This window comes from Phalacrocorax carbo, chromosome 5, assembly GCF_963921805.1.
Source record: "Phalacrocorax carbo chromosome 5, bPhaCar2.1, whole genome shotgun sequence".
NCBI lineage: Eukaryota > Metazoa > Chordata > Aves > Suliformes > Phalacrocoracidae > Phalacrocorax > Phalacrocorax carbo.
Genome location: NC_087517.1, coordinates 19,091,034 through 19,118,010, shown reverse-complemented (window position 1 = coordinate 19,118,010; position 26,977 = coordinate 19,091,034). Strand labels below are relative to the sequence as shown.

The 26,977-nt window shown below is 39.9% G+C and overlaps 1 protein-coding gene across 2 annotated transcripts in view; it reads left to right on the top strand.

Moving 5' to 3' along the window:
* The window catches only part of PLA2R1 (phospholipase A2 receptor 1), a 46,697-nt gene that overhangs the window by 6,036 nt on the left and 13,684 nt on the right, over positions 1-26,977 (top strand). The window contains exons 3-19 of one of the 2 annotated variants that reach the window (XM_064451445.1): positions 103-270; positions 1,371-1,544; positions 2,674-2,787; positions 3,461-3,604; positions 4,569-4,757; positions 9,561-9,718; positions 11,112-11,219; positions 16,222-16,334; positions 18,391-18,560; positions 19,566-19,768; positions 20,058-20,203; positions 20,694-20,778; positions 21,737-21,842; positions 22,333-22,368; positions 22,879-23,036; positions 25,183-25,247; positions 25,602-25,705. In XM_064451445.1, coding sequence (XP_064307515.1) covers positions 103-270; positions 1,371-1,544; positions 2,674-2,787; positions 3,461-3,604; positions 4,569-4,757; positions 9,561-9,718; positions 11,112-11,219; positions 16,222-16,334; positions 18,391-18,560; positions 19,566-19,768; positions 20,058-20,203; positions 20,694-20,778; positions 21,737-21,842; positions 22,333-22,368; positions 22,879-23,036; positions 25,183-25,247; positions 25,602-25,705 — 2,241 coding nt within the window. Of the gene's footprint in view, positions 1-102; positions 271-1,370; positions 1,545-2,673; positions 2,788-3,460; positions 3,605-4,568; positions 4,758-9,560; positions 9,719-11,111; positions 11,220-16,221; positions 16,335-18,390; positions 18,561-19,565; positions 19,769-20,057; positions 20,204-20,693; positions 20,779-21,736; positions 21,870-22,332; positions 22,369-22,878; positions 23,037-25,182; positions 25,248-25,601; positions 25,706-26,977 lie in introns of both variants that reach the window. The other variant, XM_064451444.1, reaches the window with a different exon arrangement.

Sequence of the window (26,977 nt, the reverse complement as noted above, 5' to 3'; positions counted from 1 at the left end):
AGACATTTTATTTTTATCATTGCTGCAAAAAACTGGAATCATGAAATATGGGGGCAAAGAAATGTCTGCATTCTTTTAATCTCTGCATTTTGTTTATTCCAGAAACATATACCTTGTTGGGAAATTCTTTTGGTTTCCCATGCATTTTTCCATTTAAATATAACAACAAGTGGTATTATGAGTGTACCAGAGATGGAAGGGAATTTGACTGGTGTGCCACAACAACTCACTATGAACAAGATGAAAAATGGGGGTTTTGCCCAAATGCTGGTAAGATGTTGCTTGTCTTCTCTCTCCCCCTGCCCCCAAGAGTACTTTTGCTCTGTATTAGTGATTCTAGGACGCACTCTGTTTTGGATTCCTTCCTTTCTGTTAAAGGGGAGTGTCTTTTAAAAAATGCAAAAGGCAACTTCAACAAATTTTGTCATAATTTATCATGTTTAGCCGTTGGAGATCCAAGTCCTCATCCCAAAAGCAAGACTACAGGGGGTGAGCAAAAGAACGTTATTGTGTGCAGCCCATTGACCTCACCCTGCAACTAAACCTCTCTCTCCCCTGACCCAGTGATATACAGGGAGCTTCTCTGAAGTAAAGTTGCTCTTGCAAAGTCATGTTCTGCTTTTGAATGCGTTACATCTTGCACATTCCTTTTCTTCTGTGCACTACTTGGACGTGTCTTGGGCCTGAAACACCTAGAAGCAATAGCTTTAAAAATACTTGTTATCGGAAAGATTTTGGGTGTATAATCTTCATGAATATTCCAGCTTTTTGCATAAATAAGCAAAATAGTATCTTCTGTCAGCAGAAGTGGTGTGGAAAAGCCATCCCTGCTCAAGCTGCATTTCAGTTCTCTGTTCTAAAGCATTTTAAAAACACTTGTAAATGCGTCTTTGTAATGGGGATTTCTGGGCAACCATTACAATAGATGATATTTTCAGCCTTGCTTATACTTCGTAATTATAGCAAGTTTATTCTCTTGAGTACAAGATAGAAGGAGATCCAGTGACTGCTCCTCCACAAGTTGGGTGAAGTGTTCATAGTTTGAATATTTCAACATTCAGCTTTAGGAACAAATAATCCACTGGTGTAAGTGAAAATGTAGCTCTGGTGGCTTCATGAGAGCTGTGAAAATCACCACCAGCTGCTGATCAGCTCCTGAGTATTTGATCAACTGAATGAAATATGGAGCAACATTTTATTCCATTAGTGCCCTATTTCCATATATTCTTTAAAAAAGGAACATGAAAGAAGTTCATAATCATGCTTCCGTTGGCATGGTACTGTCACTAATTAGTTGACTTGTTCAATGTGTTATATTTCTGATTAGTTTGTAGTCTTGGGCTGTTGATGATGAGTCTGTTCTTGAGCAGAGAGTGGCTGTGACGTTTTTTGGAAGAAGAACCCCAACACGCACCTTTGCTACCAGTTCAACCTCGCATCTGTGCTTACCTGGCATGAGGCACGGGCTGCCTGCCAGCTGCAAGGAGGAGACCTGCTGAGTATCAGCGACCCTGAAGAGCAGAACTACATAAGTAACTTAAGCAGTGAGTAGACATTTCTCTGGGGACATTGGAGGAAACCTGTAGTTAGATTTCCTCTTCACCTGTGAAAAAGGGGTAAACTTTGGAGCTTAAAACTGTGTGTGACATCTCTCCCATTGTGCTGCTTGCGAGGCTTCGTCACATAATACATCTCAGTAGAGCTGTTTGCAAAAGCGAGGGTGAAGGTAAGTTACCACCTTAATAACCCGAGTACAGAAGTGGTGGTATGTGTTATGTGAGGGTGTAATTGTCTTAATTCTCCCTCCTCACAGAGACTCCCATTCATACTTGCAGCTGTGGTTATATGGAGTGTGTTTGTTTTCTTTGGAGAATTATACAAATATTTACCTTCTCTGCAATGTACCATGGTGTCCCTTTCTCCTGTTAAGTTTTCTTTGCAAGCTGGACTTCACCAAATGTGAATGACAAGAACATTTCTGCAGGCTTTTGAAGTACATGTCCTGTACGGGAAAACTGCCAACTCTGTTTTCATAAATATATGGTATTCCTTCTCTGATAAGCCTTTTGCTTTCCCCTGTGCACCAAGCATCTCAGATGAATTTTGCAGAGCCTTCTGAGAGCATGGCTTTTGTGGGTATTTTAGCATGTGTGGAGGGGACCAAGCGGAGGAATGGGTGGTGGAGCCTGATGCAAAAGGCTGCCTCAGGTTTCTTGCCCATTGCTTCCCATTATTGCTGATTTTTAATTGCAGGATATAAGCTAACAGGAAGTTTAAAAAATTATTTAATTAGCTTTTTGATATGCCCGCAGGCTATAGAGCGACTGAAGGTTGTTTGTTTTATGGAAAGCTGAAACAGGCTAGTGTTTATGTAGTTGCTTGTTCTGGATTTAACTGCTAAAGTCAGCAACAACTTCTGCAGGAAGGGTTTGCAGGATGAGTAGCTTCTGAAGGATGCAGACTTCTGAGTTTATTCCTTTCCATCTCTGTGTTGGTTAACAAATTAATAGACTTTTTCTAAGGACAGAAGAAACAGCCTGAACTTTCTGGAGACTGATTTGAAGTTGTGTTTTATTCCTGTTGTAACAAATCAGGACATCAGATCTATATCTGTAAATATTTTAAAACATGGGGAAAGTGTGAAGTATCCTTTGTTTATTTTTTCTGTTTCAGGGCAGTTAAACACCACAGACATGATGCTATGGATGGGTCTGAATCGCCTGGAGGAAGGTGCTGGCTGGCAGTGGTCAGATGGAGCACCGCTAGCGTTTGTGAACTGGAGAGCAAGTACTTGATATTCCTCTTCAATAAGTTATAGCAGTGTAATTATACGCTGTCTGTAACTGCAGCTTGATACAAGGCTGCTGTTCCTATAGCTGTGTTTGAAAAGTGAATGAAGTGAATGAGTGTACCTCTTTTTTTTTTTTTTTGTAGAAATATTTATTTGTATACATGAACTAAAAGCCCCTTCTAGGGTTGCAGCATCAATTGAGATGGATCTGTTCAAAGCATTAATGATCTAGCCGTTTTGTCATTCACTTTTAAAGGTGTTTTTAAGATTCCAGTTGCATGTTTAAAAGCTGTGCTCTAGCTGGTTTCATGGAGGAAAGGAGTTTCAATTTGTTTACATTAACGTGCTGTAATTAACGTTAACACGTTAACATGAGCTTTGTGACTGGGTTTGCTACATTTTGAGGTCTGTCCACTGTCAGATAAAGCATAGACACTAGAGCTTATTTCAGCATCTCATCTGATAGCAGCAGCTAAGGAGGGATTGCCACACATGTATAAATCATGGCCAATGTTCAGCTGTCCATAGTATTGGTGTAATATTACTAGAAGTTTGGATGTGCAGGGATGTTTAACCATTCATTCAATACGATGCAGAGAGCCTTACAGTACGATTTTACGAGTAAGAAGTTATTTTTTTGTAATTTTGTGCTTCTCAATGTGTTTGCAGATGTCTTTGATAACCGTTTTAGAGAAAATCATTGTGCAGTGATTAATTCAAAATTGAAATACGGCTGGCAAAGTTATTTATGTGAATCTGGATTGCCTTTTGTATGCAAAAAATATTTAAATAAGACACAGCATGAAACATTGGGTAAGTCAGTGTTACTGTATCCTGTTTGTGGGTGTGGAAGGGGAACAAGAGGAAGCCACCAAATACAAAGTCAACAGAACAGAGTTTTAGCTGGACTAAATGTATGGGTTTGCTAGTTTAAATTGAATACTGTTCACTTTAACTGACATAATAACATTTTCTTCTGTTTAAAAGCAGTCCTGGAAAACATGTTGAGAGTCTTAAAACTAACAATTTTAATACACATAGCATTTAAGGGGTTCCTCACATGATCAGAGGCTTACAGAATGCTCATTCTCTTTATATTATATTAGCTACACTTTTGAGTTTAAAAATAGGTTTTAAGCTTCAGATGGAATTAACCAGTGCCCATGGAGAAGAACTTGTATAAATGCACCTCAAAATTTACAGTTATTTTTATGGCATGCAGTACTTTTGGTATACAAAAGAAGCATTGTACATATATTTTTAAAGTGTTTATATAATGAGTATAGGATATATAGTACATAGAATGCCTGACTCCCATTCTGTGGGGAGGTTAAACACAGAATTGGGTTTATTAGATCATTAATTTTGGTTTTGATAAGAGCAACTTATGTAGGTTCAACTTCTTCCTGATAACTTAAAAGGAAGTTTCCCTACTTGTTTTATATAATGAGAAAGGACTTACCCAACCTTTTTGTAGGTAATGCATCTGAAAAAGCTTTAGCTGGCTTTTAATCAGGTTCCAAGGTAATAGATCCATTAGTGTGCTTGCACTGGTCCAGCAGCCCAAATGGTTGAATCATAAAATAAAGTGGGAGGAATTTCAGTCTGCTTGGTAGGTGATGTTCCATGGAGGAGTGTTGTGGCCTCCTTAAGTCATCTTGGATGACTCTGTTTTCAGCATTTGAAGATAAAAAAATAGTTCTGAATGTGCTATGAACATACCCTAACCCTGGCAATTCTATCTAATATACACAAACTTTGTATGCTTAATTAAAAGATACATGGAAGTATTATGCCACTCGTTGTGACTCTGGCTGGTACCCACACAATCGCAACTGCTACAGACTTCATAAAGAGGAGAAGAGCTGGGACGAAGCTTTTATCTCATGCCAAAGTGACAATAGCGGGCTTATTAGTATATCCTCCATGGCAGATGCAGAGCTGCTCCTTAACTTGCTTGAAAGTGGTGAGTTTTGGGAGTTAAAGTGTGCAGTGTTTCTTGAAGTGTTTTGTGATGCTCTTTTGTGCAGCCCTTTAACATTGTGAGCCGCTTAAGCACTGTAGTACACAGCACAGCCAAATTATGTTTACCAAAAAAGAAAGTGTGATGCATGCTTCTTTTAGGAGTCTTTAAGAATGCATAGCGTCACCTTCCCTAATAACCATACTTAAAATAAAGAAATGCATTGACAAAGCAAACACAGTGAGGGAAAAGCAAACAAGCTAGCTTTTGTCCTTTCCTGTTCTTGGCTGGTTCCTTGCAAACTGTTGCAAAATATTCAGTGATTATCCTTATGCAAGAATTATGCTTAGAAGCAACAACAATTCAGAGTATCTTTTGCTTTCAAGCTGGCCTTGTCCACACTGCAAAGCTGCTGCTGCTAATTTGTTGGCAGAGTCCCCTTTGGCAGCAGGGCGTATCAAAGGAGTTCTGCTAGTCCACATTGTCCTAAGAGGTAGCATAATTACAAAGGAACTTAATGAACAAAAGCTCTTTGGTGCAGCAATGCCAAGACTTTTGTTGTCATAATAGCAGCAAAGAAAAGTGAATATTTTGTGCCTCCAGCTGACATTGATGTGCTGGTAGAGCTGCACAGTTTGGCCATGGGTTTAAGCTTCCCAGAGCTGGGGCACAGTGACGTTTTATAAACTCTGCCCCATCAGCTGTCATTGCAGGATGGTATGTTACAGTGGATTTACTGGACATTATCTCCCATTATCATCCCTCCTGGCACCCATCCTCTTTGCTGTCCTGTCTGTCTTTCTCTCGGGACATTAACTGCTGTATCATCTTCCTCTCCTCTATTAACACCCTCCATAGGTGCCAAATACCATTATTTCCAGAGATGCTGTAATGGAGTGATGTAATTGTTCCCAACTTGCATTTAGCTTCAAAGTCTGCTGCTTCTGTTTCAGACCTGTTTTGGGCTTCTCTTCAGGAGAAGGGCTTACATGCCTGAAAACCCGTCTACTTTTTCTGGCTATAGAATAGAATGGTTAAGGTTGGAAAAGACCCTTAAGATCATAGAGACCAACTGCTAACCTATCACTGCCAAGTCCACCACTAAACCATATCCTCAAGCACCACATCTGCCCTTCTTTTAAATACCTCCAGGGATTGAGACTCAACCACCTCCCTGGGCAGCCTGTTCCAATGCCTGACAACCCTTTCGGTGAAGTTTTTCCTAATATCCAACCTAACCTTCCCCTGGTGCAGCTTCAGGCCATTTCCTCTCATCCTATCGCTTGTTACTAGGGAGAAGAGACCGACCCCGCCTCACTACAACCTCCTTTCAGGTAGTTGTAGAGAGTGATAAGGTCTCCCCTCAGCCTCCTCTTCTCCAGACTAAACAACCCCAGCTCCCTCAGCCGCCCCTCATAAGACTTGTTCTCCAGACCCTTCACGAACTTCATTGCCCTTCTTTGGACACGTTCCAGCACCTCAATGTCCTCCTTGTAGTGAGGGGCCCAAAACTGAACACAGTATTCGAGGTGCGGCCTCACCAGTGCCGAGTACAGGGGCACAATCACCTCCCTGCTCCTGCTGGCCACACTATTCTTAATACAAGCCAGGATGCCATTGGCCTTCTTGGCTGCTTGAGCACACTGCCGGCTCATGTTCAGGCGGCTGTCAACCAACACCCCCAGGTCCTTGTCCTCCAGGCAGCTCTCCAGCCACTCCTCCCCAAGCCTGTAGCGTTGCATGGGGTTGTTTTGACCCAAGTGCAGGACCCGGCACTTGGCCTTGTGGAATCCCATACCATTGGCTCCAGCCCAAAGATCCAGCCTGTCCAGGTCCCTCTGTAGGGCCTTCCTGCCCTCCAGCAGATAGACACCTCACCCAGCTTGTTGTCATCTGCAAACTTACTGAGGGTGCACTCAATCCCCTCATCCAGATCATCAGTGAAGATATTGAACAGGACCAACCCCAACACTGAGCCCTGGGGGATACCACTCGTGACTGGCCACCAACTGGATTTGATTCCATTCACCACCACTCTCTGGGCTTGGCCGTTCAGCCAGTTTTTAACCCAGCGCAGAGTGCACTTGTTCAAGCCGTGAGTAGCCAGCTTCTCCAGGAGAATGCTGTGGGAGACAGTGTCAAAGGCGTTACTAAAGTCCAAGTAGACAACGTCCGCAGCCTTCCCTTCATCCACTAAGCAGGTCAGCTTATCATAGAAGGAGACCAGGTTAGTGAGGCAGGACCTCCCTTTCATAAACCCATGCTGGCTGAGCCCGATTCTCTGGTTGTCCCACATGTGCCGCGTAATGGCATTCAAGATGATCTGCTCCATGACCTTTCCCGGCACCGAGGTCAGGCTGACAGGCCTGTAGTTCCCTGGATCCTCCTTCTGACCCTTCTTGTAGAGGGGTGTCGCATTTGCTAGTTTCCAGTCATCTGGGACCTCCCCGGTTGACCAGGACTGCTGATAAATGATGGACAGTGGTTTGGCGAGCTCCTCTGCCAGCTCCCTCAGTATCCTTGGGTGGATCCCATCCAGCTCCATGGACTTGTGAACATCCAGGTGAAGGAGCAGGTCGGTGACTGCCACCTCTTCGACAACTGGGACTTCATTCTGCATACTGTCTCCATCCCCCAGCACAGGGGCCTGACAACCCTGAGGATGACCAGTCTGACTATTAAAGACTGAGTCAAAGAAAGCATTAAGTACCTCAGCCTTCTCCTTGTCTTTCATGGCAATGTTACCTTCTGCATCCAATAAAGGAGGGAGGTTGTCCCTGGTCCTCCTTTTGTCACTGACGTATTTATAAAAACATTTTTTGTTATCTTTAATGGTGGCGGCCAGTTTAAGTTCCAGCTGGGCCTTTGCCTTCCTAACCTTTTCCCTGCATAACCTTACAACATCCTTGTAGTCCTCCTGAGTCACCTGCCCCTTCTTCCAGAGGCAGTAAGCTCTCCTTTTTTTCTTGAGTTCCAGCCAAAACTTCCTATTCAGCCAAGCTGGTCTTCTCCCCCACCTGCTCAACTTACAGCACATGGGGACAACCTGCTCCTGGGCCTTTGAGACTTCCTTCTTTAATAACATCCAGCCTTCCTGGACTCCTTTGCCCTTCAGGACTGCCTCCCAGGGGACTCTGTTAACCAGACTCCTTAACAATCCAAAGTCTGCCCTTCTGAAGTTCAGGGTAGCGGTTCTGCTGACCCTTTTCTTTACTTCTCCAAGAATCGAGAACTCTATCATGTCATGGTCGCTGAGCCCAAGACAGCCTCCAACCACCACATCACCCACCAGGCCTTCTCTGTTCGTAAACAGCAGGTCCAGCAGGGCACCTCCCCTGGTTGGCTCGCTTACCAGCTGTGTCAGGAGGTTATCTCCCACACACTCCAGGAACCTCTGAGACTGCTTTCTCTCTGCTGTGTTGTATTTCCAGCAGGTATCTGGTAAGTTGAAGTCTCCCACGAGAACAAGGGCTAGAGTTTGTGAGACTTCAGCCAACTGCTTGTAGAGTACTTCATCTGTCTCCTCATCCTGGTTGGGTGGTCTATAACAGACTCCCACCAGGATATCTGCCTTGTTGGCCTTCCCCCTGATCCTTACCCATAAGCACTCAACCTTATCATTACTGTCGTTGAGTTCTAGACAGTCAAAACACTCTCTAACATACAAGGCTACCCCTCCACCTCTCCTTCCTTGCCTGTCCCTTCTAAAGAGCGTGTAGCCATCCATTGCACTGCTCCAGTTGTGCGAGTCATCCCACCATGTTTCCATGATGGTGACCACATCATAGTTTCCCTGGCGCACAATGGCTTCCAGCTCGTCCTGTTTGTTGCCCATGCTGCATGCATTGGTATAAATACACTTCAGTTGATCTATTGATCTCTTCTCCAACACAGGCATGCCACCCCTAGGCTCAACCCTAGCAAGCTTGGTTTTATCCCCTTCCCCCTTCATATCTAGTTTAAAGCTCTCTCAGTGAGGCCGGCTAACTCCTGAGCCAGAATCCTTTCCCCCCTTTGCAACAGATGAACCCCATCTGTCTCCAGCAGGCCTGGTGCCATGTAAACTGCCCCATGATCAAAAAAAAGCAAAATTCCACCACTGGCACCAGCCTCTGAGCCACGTGTTAATGAGATGGGACTTCCTGTTCCTTTCCGTAGGTCTCCCAGCTACTGATGGGATGCAGGAAAAACACTACCTGCGCTCCTGATCCTTCAAGTAATCACCCCAGTTCTCTAAAGTCCCTTTTGATTGTCTTTGCACCTCTCTCAGCTACCTCATCACTGCCCACCTGAACAACCACTAGTGGATAATAATTGGATCCTTTTACTAGCCTAGGGAGCTTCCTGGTAGTAGCTGGTCAAGTAATATATCCCATCGACCTGCAAGCCTTGCCTTTCCTGTGCTTGCCAGCCACTGTGGCTGCAACCATGCTGTCAATGGAACTTGTAAACATCAGAGAAACCTAAAGCTGAGTGTGCCATGGAAGATTATAAGAAAAAATCTTTACCTTCCATGACAGGCTTTCTGCACCATGCACTTAAAAAGTGCACATACTCTTGATTTGTATTTTTCAGGAATTCAAAGCCTATTATCACATATGTTGATCTATTTTTGAAAAATCTAGTCTTCAAGGGCAGTAGAACATTATCTCATCAGTAAGATTTCCTAGTTTACAGCTTTTTTTTTTCCTGAAATAAGGTAATTCTTATGAAAATTCCATTAATAATTTTTAATGGTTGCTTTGAATTACAGGAACAACAGGCATTATTTCTTCACCATTAAAATCTGAACTCACTCTTTTACAGAAAATGTAACTGAAACATGGATTGGGTTATACAGTAATAACACCCCCATTGTTTTTGAGTGGTCAGATAGCACCCCAGTAAAATTCTCTAACTGGCACAGCCAAGAACCTAACACCTTTCAAAGAACAGGACAACTCTGTGTTTCAGCACAAGGATCTGTAAGTTTCCTTCTCTTTTTTGAAAGAATGAGGCACTTTTATGTTAGCTCATAATAATCTATTTTCCCACTGTGCGTACTTTGTTTAAAACAGGACCTGTAGTATGACTTTGGTTTTTGATTCCTAATATATTCTTGTTGTGATAAATGCTATGTAGCCTTTAGAAACCGATATATTTTGCAGCGCTAATGTACAGAAAATTAATCATAGATTTTGAGCTTACGTTCAATAAAAGAACATTGCATACATAAAGCTCGCCAAGTGGAAAAGAACAAATACGAGTAGGTATTTTGATAAAGACATAGTAATTTAAAACCCAAGTAGTGTATATCATAATTTATGATGCATCAGTTCTGGTCTTGAAAGCTTCAAATTGATGTTTTTCAAAACTGTCAGATATGCCTATTTTATCTTCCTGTCAATACTTAAAAATTGTATGTAGCATCTTTCAAAAACAGACGGTAGTCTAGATCTACATAAAATTATAGAAGTTGACAGCAGTAAGATTGACCCCAAATCAGTCAGGTGGTGTAAAACCAGGAGTAATGTTCAAATAACACTATGTCCTGTCTTATCAATATTCCTGGCACTGTCAATTTTTTCATAATTTGGTCATAAATTTACTTTTACAATTAACAGTACTTAAATTCACTAATACATGACTCAAGTAGCACTGTAATACTTTTTTGTAAAGTATGTTTTGTCTAAGTGTGAAAACTGTATCAAAAAGAGTTTCTGTTGTCTCTCCAGTACTGGGTTGCAATCTTTAACTCATAGGAAAGCCAAAAAAATAACAGTGACCTGGAAAAACGGATTCCCATTGGAAGCAGAAAATAGGACTTTAGTAAAATTATGGGGTTTAGATACACAAAACCATATTTTACTCAGTTTGCAAGGGTAAACAAATAAATGAAATGTAAAATACAAAGGAAAAGGAGGTTCAAGATAAAATTCTTCAAGCACTATTTTTGGTACATATCCAGTGTGTATAGATGTCTGAAAACTCTATCATACAAACTTTGTAATATCTTGAGTAAGGACTGTTCAAATATAAAGAATAATATTATAAAGAACTATAATAGACAGGAAGAAAGTTCCTACCTGTTCTGAAAAGTTAGTGTTCTGGCATGGCCATAGTGTTAGTTAATTAAGATGCATTACATCCCAGAGAGTGATACAGAGAGACAAATCCTTTTGTATGATTGATTTGAAAAGTCCTGCTGACAATGCTGGTAGAAATGAATGGTCCATCTAAGTATAAATAAACTAATAAAGTGAGAAAAATTAACCTGTTTTTATTGAAAAGTTAAAATAGGAGCGGGGGTGTAATCTAATGTGTGTATAGATATGCATGAGAATGTATGTACAGCATGTACTTCTTTTTATCCCTTAGGAGGGACATTGGGAGGTTAAAAAATGTGAAGACACATCTTTCTACATTTGCAAAAAAGCAGGGGAATTTAATACTGTCTCTCCTGAGCAGGAATCAAGTTGTCCAGAGGTAAGGGGTTTTGTTGGTTGTTTGTTTTAGAGCCTTACTAATGAAATAGAGTTATATAAGAAAGCTCTAAATGTAGCTACGGAACATATGGATGTAAATAGATAATTTTAGTTTTTCATATTAAAGACATGCATGTTTTGCTAGGAAAAATCTCACTGTTTGCCTTAAAAGTATGTAAACTAAATTTTCATGTAAGATTAAAAGCTTTCCCAAGATGCCTTTCATGGCTTGTTGCATTGTCAGTGGTTGTGACCCAAGTTCCTATTTCTTTCTAGATCAAAAGTGAAAATGCTTTTGTCCACCATCTGTGCAAATAATGGCTGTTATATGATGCCTCATCCCACACATGGTTTTCATACATTGAAATGGAATGTCAGGGTGAAAAACAGTCGGTTTCATTGACACGTAGAGTGAACTCTTCCACTCACACACACATTCCTTTTGCTTTCAAACACAAATGGGAAGGAGCACAGCTATGTAAATAGGGCACTGCAACAGGTTTTCAGGCTTTCAGTCTCTGCATTCTGGTAGTAAAAGGTAACGTGTTAAAGTATGATTTTATTTGCCATTGGTTCCTTTTCACAGTGAAAAGAGCAAAAAATTTTTTCAAAACTCTGGAGGAATTTTGTGAACCTCTTTTTCTATCAACAAAAACCTGCCATCTCTAACTTGCTTTACTCTTTAGCTCGTTGCCTTCCTTTTTTAATTTCCCATCCTTTTTCTTGAGAAGCCAAGAAACACAACCAGTAGGAGGAACTGTTTCAGCGGTTGAAACAGAACTGAGTTGGATGCAGTCTTTCCCCAAATGTACAGTGGTCAGACCCAGTCTTCTGGTCATACCATTATGGAGGCAGAAGTTATTGCTTAGTTCCAGCTTAACACTTCCAGAAGTTCAGGGTAACTGCATTCGTTTCATTTGGACCAATGTATTTCATCACTCAAGAATTCTGTATGTTATTAGTGTAAGAAAGGTTTGTCACAGTCCTGACTATGTGAAAAATGTGCAGAGCACCAAGACCTGCAGTTGTAGTCAGGAGCTTGACACCGCTTCAGCTTCTAGTACCTCACAGGATTGAGACTCAAGAGATTGAGTCACTGGTCAGAAGTAGTTTGGTCTGCTCTGGCAAACTTCCTACTCAGGATTCATTTCTTCATGTTCATGTTTCACACCCTGTAAAAACATGTGCTGAACCCTGTTACAGTCCCTTGGTTTCAATACATCCTTTTCTTTCTAATGTGAAAAAAGTTATATTCATTTAATCAGAAGAAGTCTGGACTAAGCTTACTCAAAGCTATGTTTGATTTCAGACATTTTGTCTTGACAACTCACCCTCTTTTAACATTCAGTATATTTGTTGCTGCTAGTTATTGGCCTAATTTTCCAGGGTTAAGTCTTTATTTCATCCAGATTTACCTTTTTTCCCCCATTTTTCTGTTGCTGACTTGCCTTAAATGCATAGAATATCTATTGGCATTTCTCACATTTGATCTTCTGCTTTGTTAACCTCGTACTGTCATTCATGTTGGATTGCTAGCAGATTCTCAGGGAGCTTTGGCCTCGGGCACAGTTGTTTGCTTTTCTAAAACTTTATAGTCTTATGTGTTATTACTAGGCTTTCATCTTGTGTTGATTTTATGACTTGTGCATCAGATGAACTAGCCTTTAACATTTTCTGTGGTTCTGCTTATTGCAGTTTTTGCACTATGTCCATATCAAGTTACCAGAAACCTGAGCTGTTTTTTTCCTACGCTTCTGTCATCCTAAGACATAAAAAGTGCTAAGCACTTTCTTCCTTTAGCAGGTCAACTATTCTTTTTTCCTAGTCAGCAGGCTATTACTGAGAATAAATATTTTATTGCAAGGGTGAGGTTCTCTGGGCAGTTTTCCCCAACACTGAAATAACAGTTTTAAACAGTTTCTTTCAACCAGCTTTTGAAAGAGGTTGTGGAGCTGTCAGCTGCTTATAATTGAGTGGGAGGTTTCTGTGTGCAGAACTGACTGTATTTGTACTGGTGACTTTCTCTGGTCTTCCGCACTTTAATTAGTGCGTCAAAAGATAACAGTTCAATACTAAATCAAGCATGTGCCTTTGTGGCTGTTGTAACTGAAGAGAATTGTACTTTTAAGAAGAGAGTTGCTATTAAGACTACAAAACCTCGTAAAGAGCAGAAAGGCAGCTGCTTGGAATAAGGGCCTATTTGGCCTCATGTTCTGCCTCCCACAGGTGGCTGCAAGTGATGTTTGGGGAAGAGCAGGACAGGGCAAAAACAGATAATGCTTCCCCCAGCCTTCCCTTGACCTCCAGCCATTCAGGGGATTTCCTGAGCCTTTTAAGATTTGTGCGTCTATCAGCCTGCTTTGGGTATCCCCTCCATGTGCCTGTCTGGTTTCCCCTTGAACTCATGTGAACTCTTTGCTTTTGCAACATTACTTGGTGAGGAGATCTATAAACCTACTACACTTTGAATGAAAAAATGCCACCTTCTTACCGTGTTGAACCTTCCTTTTGCTGGCTTAGCTTTGTTCGTGGTCCCCAAGGTCTTGTATTGAAGTAGTCACCCACCTTCACGGCACCCACCGTTTTGTAGACCTGTGTCATACCTGCCTAAGGCATCTCCTTTTTCCAGGCTGAAGAGTCCCAGCCTGCTCGGTTACTCCTTATGTGGAAGCAGCTCCATACATTTCATTACCCTTTATGCCCTTCTTTTCTAATATCCTTTTCTGGGATTGGGGGTCAGAACTCCAAAAGACAGCAAAAAGTGAATTTAAAAGGCCAGAGTAACCTTCTCTGTTCTTGCTCTCCTCACAGTTCTTAAGGTTCAGTTTGTCTTTTTGACTGAGCTGATGTTTCATGGAACTCAACCGTTACAACCCTCAAATCTCATTCCTGCATGGTGGGAGTGAGATAGCTGTCCCTCTCACTTCATACATAAAATGATTGGGGGGTGCAGAGGAGGTCCCCATGTACGCCACTTCATATCTATCCGTACAAAATGCCATCTGCCATTTTATTGACCAATTACTCAGCCTTTTAAGTTTGGAATTTCTCAATCTGTGTTTGCCCTCAATGCAAGTTTATCGGCATCCAGTTACTCCACAATTTTGTTAATTTTTTTGAAGTAAAGATTAGTGTCAAATTACTTTACTCCAGCACCAAGAAAGCTTTAAGAGGAAGGTTATGCAGTGCCATTTGCTCAAGATTAAAATTTCCGAGAGGTTAGGATGGTTGTGTTTGCTTCATTTGAACCAGTGCATTTATTACGCAAGAATTCCAGCTGAAGGAAACGAGACGTTTGCTGTTTCTTACTTGCATCCCCATGGAGGAGATTTTGGTCAATACTTAGCCCTCTTCCAGCCCCCACATTCCCTAGTTCCAGCACACATCAAAGTGAAAGCAGCGTTGCTGTGTACCCCATGGGACTGCTGAGAGCCCGCTGGGTCCCCAGGAACTGCAGAGGCCTCGGCATCTGCCAACACGTTTTTCCCCACGGGGAAGTCCCAGCTCATTGGTACAGAGACAGGGAAGAGCATCAACCCAGCTTATTTTTGTTTGCAAAGCCAGCGTCTGAGCAATGCATACATGTTGTTCTTCGGTGAAACCACAGAAATTGGTAGTACAGCTCGTTTTGCTGCTGTGCCTTCGTGCCATACGAAGGGCTGTGCCCAGATGTCTTCCAAGCACTGAAGGGGGGTGATAGTAAATGGCAGCAGAGCTGTCAGCTACCTGGCAGCAAACACACTCCTAACTAGAAGGTGAAATCTGCCTCCCCGTGTTCAGCAGGGCTGAAGGATGTGCATAAGGTTTGATTGCTGTCCTGAATAGGTCTGCAGCATCTTCTTGTGCATTTTATTGTACCTGAGGATGGATAGCAGAAAAAGAGCTTATCTGTTTCCTCTTTTTTCTCTTTTTGCTATTAATGTTGCTGTCAAGCAGTACCCGCCTGGGTGCTGTGCTTGCTCCCTGTTGTGCTGCTTTGAGATCTCCTCTGCAAGCAGCACCTCCCTCATGGAAGAGGCAAAGTGAGATTGGCTGGTTCTGTCTGTGTGTGGCTTCAAGTTTAGACAGAAATGGTTTATTATCTCTTTATTTTCTTGATTATTTAAAACACTCAGGCAGGATGACCAGGCAGGTACACCACGTGAACCCACAGAGGCAGAACTCACACCAGTCCTGGTAGCATCTTCTGGACACTTAGAGATGAATAATAAGAAATAAAAGATTAATAATAAGAAATAAGGCAGGCTGACCACTGACCGGGTGTTCTGGCTTATCTGATAAACCATGAAAATGTGTCATTTTAATTCTGAATTTTTAGAGTAGGATGATTGTTAATTCAAAAAAATTTCTTTTTTTGGAAGTTCTATTTGAAAATGAGAAAGGGAGCTGAGAAAAGGAAGAAACTAGAGAGCACTGCTGTATAAAACGCCAGTAATTTCTGGAATTAATATTTCTGTTTACAGTTGAAGACAATGGGCAACTGTAATCCTTTTTGATCCTTTTTTTTTTTTGTAACAACTTAACTGGGTCTGACATGGCAGTGTTTACCCTGCACTTCAGGTATTGGATATGAGCAATGAGTTTCCACAAGTAGGAAACAACAAGTGCTACTACACGCTTCATGCCAAGCAGATGGCTGTCTGAGGGGCCTGGCTTACCACCCCAACACCCAGTCAGTAAAACAATATCTGAAGTATAAAACTGAAACAAAAGGAGTATGTGAGGAGAGTGCCTTAACTCTTGCCCACATTTTTGTCATACCCATTAAAGGTGTTCTCGTGTGTGTGTGTGAGGCCAGTTTCTTGCACAGTTTAAGGATTTAAACTTTGGTTAAATTTACCCATGTTTTCAGTGACCTTGAGGGTAACTACTTTTGGACCACAGTGGAAAGGAAAAAGGCTATAGGGTCGTCAGTGATGATCAGACAGAAAGTACAAAAGGGAAGCAAGTTTTTAACAATATAATAAGTAATAATCTATAAAATAATGTTCATTTCTTTTAAGGGATGGGAAAGACATGGTGGATATTGTTACAAAATCGACAGTACCCCTCGAAGTTTTGAACATGCTTCCAGTGGTTATTTCTGCCCATCTGCACTTGTATCAGTAACAAACAGGTAGTTAATCCTATGAGACAGTGTGAAGATACCTCTAACAAGAGCTATTCTAACTTTAGAAAGTGTTGCATGGCAAAAGATATTACCATTATACTATTTGTGTGAGAGGCAAGCATAATTACTAACATTGGCTAAAATCAAAGGTGTGCTTTGCTTTATTCTTTAATTGAAAATAAATTTAGTAAAAAGCAATTTTTAGGCTAATAAACAGAGTAGTGTGCATACATGAGCATGTAGGAATCTAAACAAAATGCTTTCTACACAGGTATGTAACATCTTTAAGAAACTTTATCAGCGTACTTGGAAACTATACTGAAAAAATAAAATATATTTCATTTTTATAATCAGAATATTTCAAATTTTAATGCAAATCAGTTAATATTTTATAAATGTTTCTATTTATGTATGCATTTTATGTGAGTTCTCAGCAAATAGGGGGAGAAAGTAAATGTCTGAAAGCATTTGAGGTCTGTCTTCCCTTGCTTTGTTCCTATTTACCTATATTCCAGCTTCAGCAAAGGCTTTCACCTCTGCAGATGTCAGATGCTTGGGTTTTCTCTGATCTCTTTGTGATTTACTCTATATGTTTGATTCCCATTAAAGTTTATGACCTACTTATCGATATATTGCATACATACATTAATCTCCACATATGTACTGTAAAAAAAACCCAAAACCTTGAGGAAATCTTCCCTCTCTTCAGGACGGTGGGAAGTACTGTAACCACCAGCAGTCAGATGACTGATACCTAGAAATTTTAGGAAAACACCGGCTACCCCACATAAGGTTTTACATTGATGGGAGTTTGGCCTGCAGTATGGTTTCAGGATTGCGCACAATGCATACAGCGCTGTACTGCATAGGGGAGGGTAAAGGACAAATTCTTGCAGCTGAGCATTTGCATCTCAGATGTCACAGGGAGCTGAGGGCAAGCTGCACATCACTGGAAGCAGAGGCTTCTGTCTTCTTCTGCTTATTTCTTTTTATTTTATTTTTGCTGGGTGTAGCCATCACTGTTTATTATGTTAGTTCCCAGTTCCAATGTTGGAGTGGCAAAGGAAGCTAGTTGTTAGTTTAGGTTTGGGGTTTTTTTTGCTTTTTATTTTTTAATTACTGCTGAGGTTTGTTGTTCTGGTGAGAAAAATGCAAAACCTTTTCAGTGTATTGATCCTAAAATATTCATTAAAAAGTAGGTTGTAGAGGAAGGACAGTTGATAAAAAAAAGAGAACCTGCAGAGGAAATGAAAATTAAAGTCCCCAGTCACTCTCAGTGTTACAGATACTTTCAGTTTTCTACATTAATGTCATCCTTATGGTATTTAGCCGTTCTTTTCACAGTGCGTAAAACCAAGAAGTTGTATAAGTCTTTATCAAACTGGGAATTTACTTTGCTCTATATATTTTCATAGGAAACTGAATAAAAGTGCTCATAAACTGAAGCATTTTTGTATAATGGTATACCAATTATATCTGAATAAATTATGTTTAAGTGACAAAGGGGTTACAGTTATTACTTGCAAAAAGGTGCAAATCTCTCACATAACTTTAATGAAGAAATTAAAGAAGGTAAAAGTGACTCCACCTATAGTCAGATCTGCTAGTGCTTTTGAGTCCTTCAGCTCTGGTTTCCTAGTGCTAGTTTGTGTCTCCAGTTCCAGTAGGATACTTCTGTGCAGAGCTTTTTCTTCTCTTTCTTCTGCAGCTTTTTCAGACCCTTCTACCTTTTATCCTTCATACAAGGAGTTTCTTATTTTTATTTGTGCATCGTTAATGTATTCTGTCTTTACATCTTGTAGTTCAGGCATTGAGCTTATAAGACCTTAATGTACTGTTTCTTCTATGTGCCCAAATGCTGAAAAAAAATAGGGAAAAATTGTGCTTTATGCTACAGACTTGTGCCTGAAGTTCAGCCTTCTATAAAGTAAACTAAGAACCTCATATATATTTTTCTCTTCTTGCCTAATTTAAATGATTTCATGTGAGCTCTTCATTGAAATACCAATTGACCTATTTTATATATATCTAATAAACTTTTTGCCTTGATTATTTTATTAAGGTTTGAACAAGCTTTTATCAACAGCATGATCCATAGCATGGTAACATCTGAGAGAACTTATTTTTGGATAGGATTGCAAGACCTTAACAACACAGGAGAATACTTTTGGCTAAGTACAGCAGGAAAGAATCGCTCCATGAGCTACACAAACTGGAACAAGTACCAGCCACGTGAGTAACATGCTGATAAAAAAAAAAGAAGTGGCTTGGAGGGGGGCAGTGCGCTCTCTTCCCCCTGACAGCAGTGGCTTAGCAGTGACTGAAGAGTCCCTGTCCTTTCCTGCCTGCGTGGTCAAGAGAGCAGAGAGATAAGCTTACATTTTCTGCTGACTCTGTAGCTTCCTACCATGGATTGAGTTAGATGAGTTAGCAGTTGTGGAGAAGCCGGAGCTCCCTTCCCCACTTTCCACCCGGGTGCTGTTATCGTGGGCTCCCTGGCTGTGGCAGGATGCAGGATGTTGCTCCTCCCACCCTCCGGTGTGGCGGGAGGGAAAATGAACAGCCATGCTCTCCTTGCAGATTCATTCCAGCTAGTCCCTGAAATTTTTCTTTTTCTGTGAGATGTTTTCCATACATTTCTTTATGGCCTTTTCAAGGAGGTCATCAGGGCTTCCTGAGACTCCAAGCAAAAGGTCCCGGACAAGTAATGAATCTTATACAGTAGCAGTCATGGTTTGTAATTTGCATTTTATATGAAAAAAAGAGGGCAGAGATTGCCTTAGATGCATTTCTGTCAATAAAGAGCCCTGTGTGGAAGTCTCTTCTTCCCTTTTACTTTGCTGATATTTGGTTTGCTTGTTTGATTTTGTTTTATAGTAATCCAACGGAAAAAAAGAGACATAATAATAATATAGACATTCCATTTCACTAATTCCTTCTCAGTTTTTGGACTCTTTCCATTTATTGCTATACTACTTGCAGTTTGCAAAAGTACTATTTTAAATCCTGTTTTATCTCCTGCATTTTGTGAGCGGAGCCCTTCATCATGGTTCATTTTATAAGCTCAAGTTGGCCAAGACAGGTTTATAAACTGGTTGCTGACCAGAGAATTTGCTACTTTTGTAAGTTCATTGAGGTTTTATCCAGAACCTGATGCCAATAAAACAGTCACTTCACCAAACATTCACAAAATTCAAATGCTTTTTTCTGATACTCAACACTTATTGCCCTGTCTAGGTCATTCTGGAGGATGTGTGGCTATGCGAGGGCAGCAACCCATTGGTTATTGGGAGGTGAAAAGCTGTAAGAACTTCAAAGCAATGTCAATTTGTAAGCAAAAAATCAATTCTTATGAAGAACCTGAACTTACTTTTCAAAAACATTTGAGTTCCTGCTATTTTGGATGGGAGTCGGAACCTCATCTGCTCAGCTGCTACAAGGTACCTGACAAAGTTGCTTTGAATTTTTCCAATTCTACATCAGCTTAGGATACACCATTCCTAAAATATTTTTGATAAAGCATTATTTCTTCCACTCAACAAGCAAAAGGTAATTGTTCCCTTCCTTCATTGCATTTTAAAGTGAGTCAAAGTCTTAAGAAACAGAACTATACTTGGAATATAAATTACTTTTCTGTAGGAAAAACTGCAAATATTTATTTTTATGCATTTCTGAAACAAGTGGTCTCCAAAATCAACTACATTTATGACAGTGTTTATTTTATTGCAGATATTTCACAATGAAAAAGTTCTGATGAGAAGAACATGGCATGAAGCAGAAGCATTATGCCAAGATTTTGGAGCACATCTTGCTAGTTTTAGCCATATCTATGAAGAGATATTTTTAAACAATTTATTATATACAATTTTTGATAGGTAAATATATTTTTTACACCAACAAGATTTATCTTAATCATACTAATATGTAAAAATAACCTACAGTTTAGGTTCCTCCATCCTCTTTACTAGTGGCTGAAAAAGTCTCTAACATGAACTTAGAAATGGGTGAAAAGAACTGTACAGCAACACTGTAATGTCGTTGTTTTTGAAGATGATCTTTGTAGTAGATGTTGAGCAACTGTTAATGTCAAGGTGATATTCTTGTGAGTTAACATTCCCCATTGAAATGGAGATTTGGCAATCTTAATCCTATTTTAAATGTTTTAATCTTTAAAAATACAGTTTAACATTTTAGTAGGAAAACCAGGGTTTACTTCAAAGATACTAAAAAGTTAAGAAATGCATACAGAATTATATATTGAATTCGAGAAGAAATTAATATGGATATTTGCACTATTTAAAAAATAATTTCTGAAATAGCTAAGGAAAAAGTGCATGAGAAATGTTTTCTTTGTTTCCATCATAGGACAGAAGAAAGACAGTTCTGGATTGGATTTAATAAAAGAAATGTGCTTTCTGGAGGGACGTGGCAGTGGTCTGACAGAACACCTGTAACTATCTGTATACTATATATTTCAGTAACCTTTCAAGTCGTATCTGAGCATAAGTTGAAAAAATAAGCCTTGTGAGCAAATGTTGGCCAGGAAAACTGGTTTTCATGTCCACATACTTCAGTTAAAGTAATTGTTACAATAGGATGAGTAGTACACTACTATTAAAATAGCAGGTGTGCAAAAGGGCTGTGCAACTGTGAAAGGATGGGAGGATTATAACGATTTGCAGAAGTGTGCTTTCCTGCAAAGCATGGTACGTTTAGCCCAGGACGAGGCATATGCAGAGTGAACACGTGTGGTTGTATTTAAGTATACATATTTACATATATGCGCACACACATTGGAAAGCCTTAGACCTGTGCTTCCATGCATTATTTTTTGTATGGCTGCATGCCTGCAGGTTCATGCCTGCATGTCTTTCCTTTTTAATACCACTTTTGATTTTGCATCCTTGAAGAACTTGGTGCCACATAGAACACTAATGGTAAATAGGTGGGATTTAAACATCCAGCAACTGAAGAAGGGACAGTTTTTAAGCTGCAATTGGTTTTCAGCCATAACAAATAGTGCCAGCTCTACCACCATTACTTAACTGATTTCAGAATGCAAGAGCAAAGTTCAATCATGCAACATGTTGAACCAAAGCAAAGGCTGTTAGATGTGGGCAACTACTGCTAATCATGTCAAAAAATTGTTAGGTTTCGTAGCTATTCAATTATTTTTACGAAGAAGGAGTCTGCTATAAGATGGGAAAGTTGAACAGGACGTTGAGAGAACATGAATGTGGACCCTATTTTTTGGATTTTACTACCATAATTTAGGTGGTCCTCTAGTTGTTGCTTATGATGTTCTGACCACACAGATATCTACAAATCCTTCCTTTTTCTCCATAATGGGATTTTGAAATGCTTCATCCTGGATTGTCAGTGAAAGGTAATGAATGTGCTGCTTTCAGGTTGTATCTTCGTTTTTGGAGAGCAAGTATATTGAAGATGACTCAAGAAACTGTGCTGTGTTCAAAGTAAATAGAACGGTCTTTCCAGCACACTGCAGTGAAAAGCGTGAGTGGATATGCAAAATACCAAAAGGTGAAGTGTTAATTTATACACATTGTCTATTATACCCATTACTTGCAATTCAGGAGAGACAAGGAAAAAAAATACCTAAAGGTCTGTGTGTTAGCCACACCTACTCATTTGTCTTCTGTGTGAAGGTATGGCAAAGCTATATGTGCCCACTAGGGTTTGTTGGCCAGTTAACAGGTATAATGTGTTCACTGAGTTTAAAAATGGATAGCAATGATTAGCAGTTAGTTAGCAGGAGTTAATCAAAGTTCTTATTTATAAAGGTTATTAAAAATGTATTTTAATAAGCGTGGCAATTTTTTTCTTTTATTCCATGTTTAACTCCTTTTTTTGTCCCTGAACAAGAATAGCAGTATTCTTCATGATTTTGATTAAAACCTTACTGTGTGGAGAAAGCAATTCCAGTGAAATATCTCTTTTCATTCTTAATCAACCATGTTTTAATTCATTTACGTATTTTTTGCAGGTGTTAAACCAAAGAATCCAAATTGGTACATAGCTGGTATGAAAACATTTTCTTTTTTTTACATCTTGAAACATTATAACTTGGAAATACAATTTAAGCCATTGGTAAAAATAAGAATAACTAAAATGTTCTGAGTTAAAAATGTACATTAAGGAACTCTGTGGGGACTTGTTGCTACAGATCGAAATCTGCCACTCTTTTGTTCAAGAACATTGAAACGTCACGTATGACTTTGCTTAGGTAAAGGAAGTTTGCTAGTAATAAGCACAGGAGTTTGATAACCTCTCCTTCACACTGAATCTGCCTTTTTGCAAAGGCGTCAACTCTCTTAATATTACTGCAGTATCACAGGAGAGAATATTTTTTAAAAAATTGACTCATAGCTTTTTTTTCATAAATTGATACGTTAAATACGGTTCTGCTGTTAGTTGTCGCATATTTGTCTTCTGACATGTGGCTGAAGGTGGGCCACCGGGGTCAAAAAGAATGAGACTTGCAATGAGTTTTTACCCCTGCACGCCACTGACTCTTTTGCTTGTTTTCTAGAACTGCCATGGACATATTATCAAGGAGCAGAATATCTTTTCCATGTCAGTCCTACGGACTGGAAAACCTATGAGTTTGTCTGTGTCTGGCTTCGCAGTGGAATGGCAACAATAAATTCTTCTGGTGAACAAGCCTTTATTCAAAACAAAATTAAGAAGGTAAGAAAAACTACCCCTTTGAAAAAATAAACCCCCAGGCAGTAACTGGCTATTTTCTGCTGCATCTTTTGGAATATCTGGCTGCCTGTTGCTCCAGGTAGTATCCGAAAGACATTTGACTTCAGAAATAATTCTCTTGCTGTCTTCATTTCCCACATCCCTCTCAGAAGGCATATTTAGCCAAAGAAGTTGGTACCATTTCAGAGTCTGCAGAATCTTCTCTGCTAATGAGCAAGTCGGTCAGTCTGCCTCAAAGACCCAAGAGGAGCAAAAACCAGCTTCCTATCCCAAAGTTATGAAAGTAGTTAGGGTTAAAGAGAAAGGTTTGTTCCACATGTGGTGTGCATCCTTCTCTGTTTCTTCTTCTCCCTCCACGCCTCCATGACCAGGGAGACCCATTGCGGTTCCTCAGGCATTCATGCTGTGGTTCTGCATCCACTGGGACATCTCCTGATCCTGCACAGTTTCACAGTTGTGCTCCGTTCCCATTCAGTAACTTGCAGCTACTTTTCAGGTAGCAGGTAGCAATACCAAGGGACATTTCAGTGGGTATATTAGCACGAGGTGAGCATGAGTCCAGATGTTAGAAACAGTCTTCAGAGGTTAAATCCTCAACCTGATATTTGAAAGGTTATTCCTGGGGAGAGCTGGCCAAGAATGAAGAATTACGAATTTCCCTGCCCCTTAATTAAATCTAGAGATCTAAACCATAGAGGTGGGGGCTTATGACCTTGCAGAATAGATGACCTTTTCCTCTGCATATGGCAGCTTGGGCAACGTTCCCATGTGTTCACACATTTGTGTGATGCCTCTTGAATTAAACCCCTTTGTGACTATGGATTTTTATATGGGAAAAGAGACATCTGCCTTTAAATTTCCTCCTCTGGATGAAAGCAGAATTTCTGTAGAACCACTCCGATGTAACAAACAGATTTGAAGCTGAGAAATGGCTGTAGAAGCAGATGAATTCCCAAGAAACTAAGTCTGTTTCTTTTACGTGTTCTCTGTAATAGCCGGGTGGGTCCCTAAGTGATTGTAACCAGTTTCCTGCAGAAGCAGGAGTAACGATGCCAATCACCAAAATAATACTCAGCAGTTGGAATAAACTTTGCATGTGTTGTTGGAAAACTTGGTCAAAATTTCTTAGCATGGAATTTGAAATCACATTTTTCACTATTTCTTTAAAAACTGTAGTGTGTAGGCTGAGTGTCGTCATTAGAAAACTAAGCTCAGGGGCTAAGCAATACCAAATCAGACAGATTCCTGAGTCTCTTCTTTGTCAGAAATGTCTATTTTCTTCATTTGATATTGTTATATAAGCTGTAAGCTGGTGAAATCCTAACTGTAACTGCAAGGACAGTGTGGCTGCCACAACATAGGCTGTACTCCAGTTCTTTCTGGGGAAAAAAAGAAGAAATGCTTCTCAGAGACAGGGTGGCTTTTCCAATCTCCGGAACATTCACAACATTTTTTTTTCTTGTTGACTTTTTCCCAAAGACCCCAAAACTGTACCACTGAGTGGCTAACCCTGAAGGTGAAGGCAGCTCATAGTTTAAGGCAGAATGAAGTCAGCACAGCAATAAGTGGCAGTTTGAATTACATTATTTCTGTGACTTTTCCGTAGTACTTGGCCTTTTAGGAGTGGAGGTCTAGACCCTTTCATGAGACCAGCAATCAGTCTGGAAAGCACCTCTAGGAATCTTTTTATGAGCTACACAAAGTCAGTAAATGTGCATAGAAAACATTTTGGAAACAGTAAGGACCAGCAGTATATTAATGCTAAAAGAAGTATTTGCTATTATCTGTTTTTAGGAGTTGGGGAAAAAAAATTTCTGGCCTAAGACCACGACCCTTTTCAAGCCAGATAGGCTGTAAATTCCTAAAACTGTAAATTCCTAAATTACAGAAGATACATCAGCAATCCAGTGGAAACTGGGGACTAAATCATGCTCTACTTACATGAATAATCTTACTGAAGTGACATAAATTAACACGGGCAGGATTTAGCACCCGTTCTTCCCACTGGAACCCAACGAAGATGATATTCACCTGAATACAAACAGAGCCTGATTTTAGGGGTTTGTTAATGCTTTAATAAGAGGGCAACAACAGTTAAACGTATGGCAAAACATTTTTTTTTTTGTAGCTATCGAATAGTGATGTTCATTGGTGGATTGGATTACAAGCAGAAAACCTCAGCGATGAATTTCGGTAAGAATACCTACACTTCAGCTGCTCTGTTTACAGGCTGCCATTCAGTCTGATGGACTAAAATGGTTTGATGACAGAGAGGGATGTTCAAGAGACAACTTCAGTTCTCATGTAAATATAATTCAGAATATATTACACTTCATTTATCGCCATGTTAGTCTTTCTTCTAAAGGGTATAAAAGGTACAAGCAAAAGACATGAGTATCAACATTGTGGTTGTCTGGTTTTTTTAAAGCTTAGTTAATAAAGGGGCACTTTCTACCCTGTATGTGCTTACAAAGACATTTAACGGAGGTTGTATTTTTAGGTAAGGATAGGAAAAAGTGTAACTACACTCTTAACGTTTCTGTGCAGCTGGAGAGATGAATCACCAGTAACATACCAGAACTGGGATGAAGAGAGGGAGAGAGATCCGCTGAAATCAGGGAAAAGATGTGGCTTCATTTCATCACAAACAGGTTTACTTTATATTTCTTTTTGTTGCAGGAGTTGTGAGTTGATTCTGTTGTTGGCCAAAGGGGTTATATTTTAATTGCTTTCAAGAGAAATGCAATCCATATTACATGGTCCTGTATTACATAGTGATGTCACATGGTTATAATTTGCGTAACTGCTTTTATGGTTTAGAAAAGAATATTAAAATATCTGAATATGCTTAGAGACTAGGTTATAGGATTTAATAGTTCCAGCACTCTAATGTCAAAATACAAACATTCCACTGATACTGAATCTTTAGTTTTCCTTAAGAATTTGTTATGTGGCACAGCAAAAATGTCAATGCATTGCTGGTTTTCACAGTCAGTTTTACATAACCAAATGAGCTAGACGGACAAGCAATAATTTTTCCTATGTTTAGAAACCATTTTTCTATCAGCACATAACTCAGCTTTCTAGCTTATTTTTGATGCCCTGACCAATCAGCTGAGGGATTTTTGGGTACCATGGTTTTGGTGCTAGCCTTTACATCATCATATAGCTCTATATTTTGCTACAGTAATAAAAAATGTTACAGTGCTGCTGATTCCAGTGACTTCTCTCATCTCACAGTCTCTGTTATCTGAAGATCTGCAAGACATAGTAAACTGTGAGGTTCCATGTAAAGAAAAAGTACCCAGCTTTGTATTTGTGAGAAGATCTGAAAAGATTAATCCAGTTGCACTCTTGTAATCTCAGCCTCAAAAGCCAAAACTGAAAAAATGTAAAACCTTCTATTTTTCCACACATAATATTGGGGTTTTGATTCATGACTTTTTGAGTGCATGGGTTTGGTGTTACTATAGTTAGCATTGGATAAACAGAAGAGAGGCCCACCCTCCCCCCTCAGCTGGCCACCAGATGGGAGCTGGTCAACAACTTGCTGAGTGCGCTGTGTTCCACTGAAAAAAGTATTTTCCTCCTAAGCAGGTCAGCCTTTTATGTCAGTACCAGGATCTTGCCAAAAATTTTCAATGTAAGGAAGTCAAACTATTTTATCTGGAAGGCATCACTTCTATATCTTTCCTTTTTATTGCATAGCTAATGTTAATACATGATGATGGAGGCATATGTTATGTGACTCAGTGTAGGGGAATTGGTTTAACTTAGTAAAATCAAACCGGGAATAAAAGTATGAGCCCCATGGATCATCAAATCCACCGTGATGCAGTATGTCCAAAGATATTTGATGTAGAATCTCATCTTCCTCAACCACTAACAGGAACCCTTCTTAACAATATCTAAGCTAGCTAAGA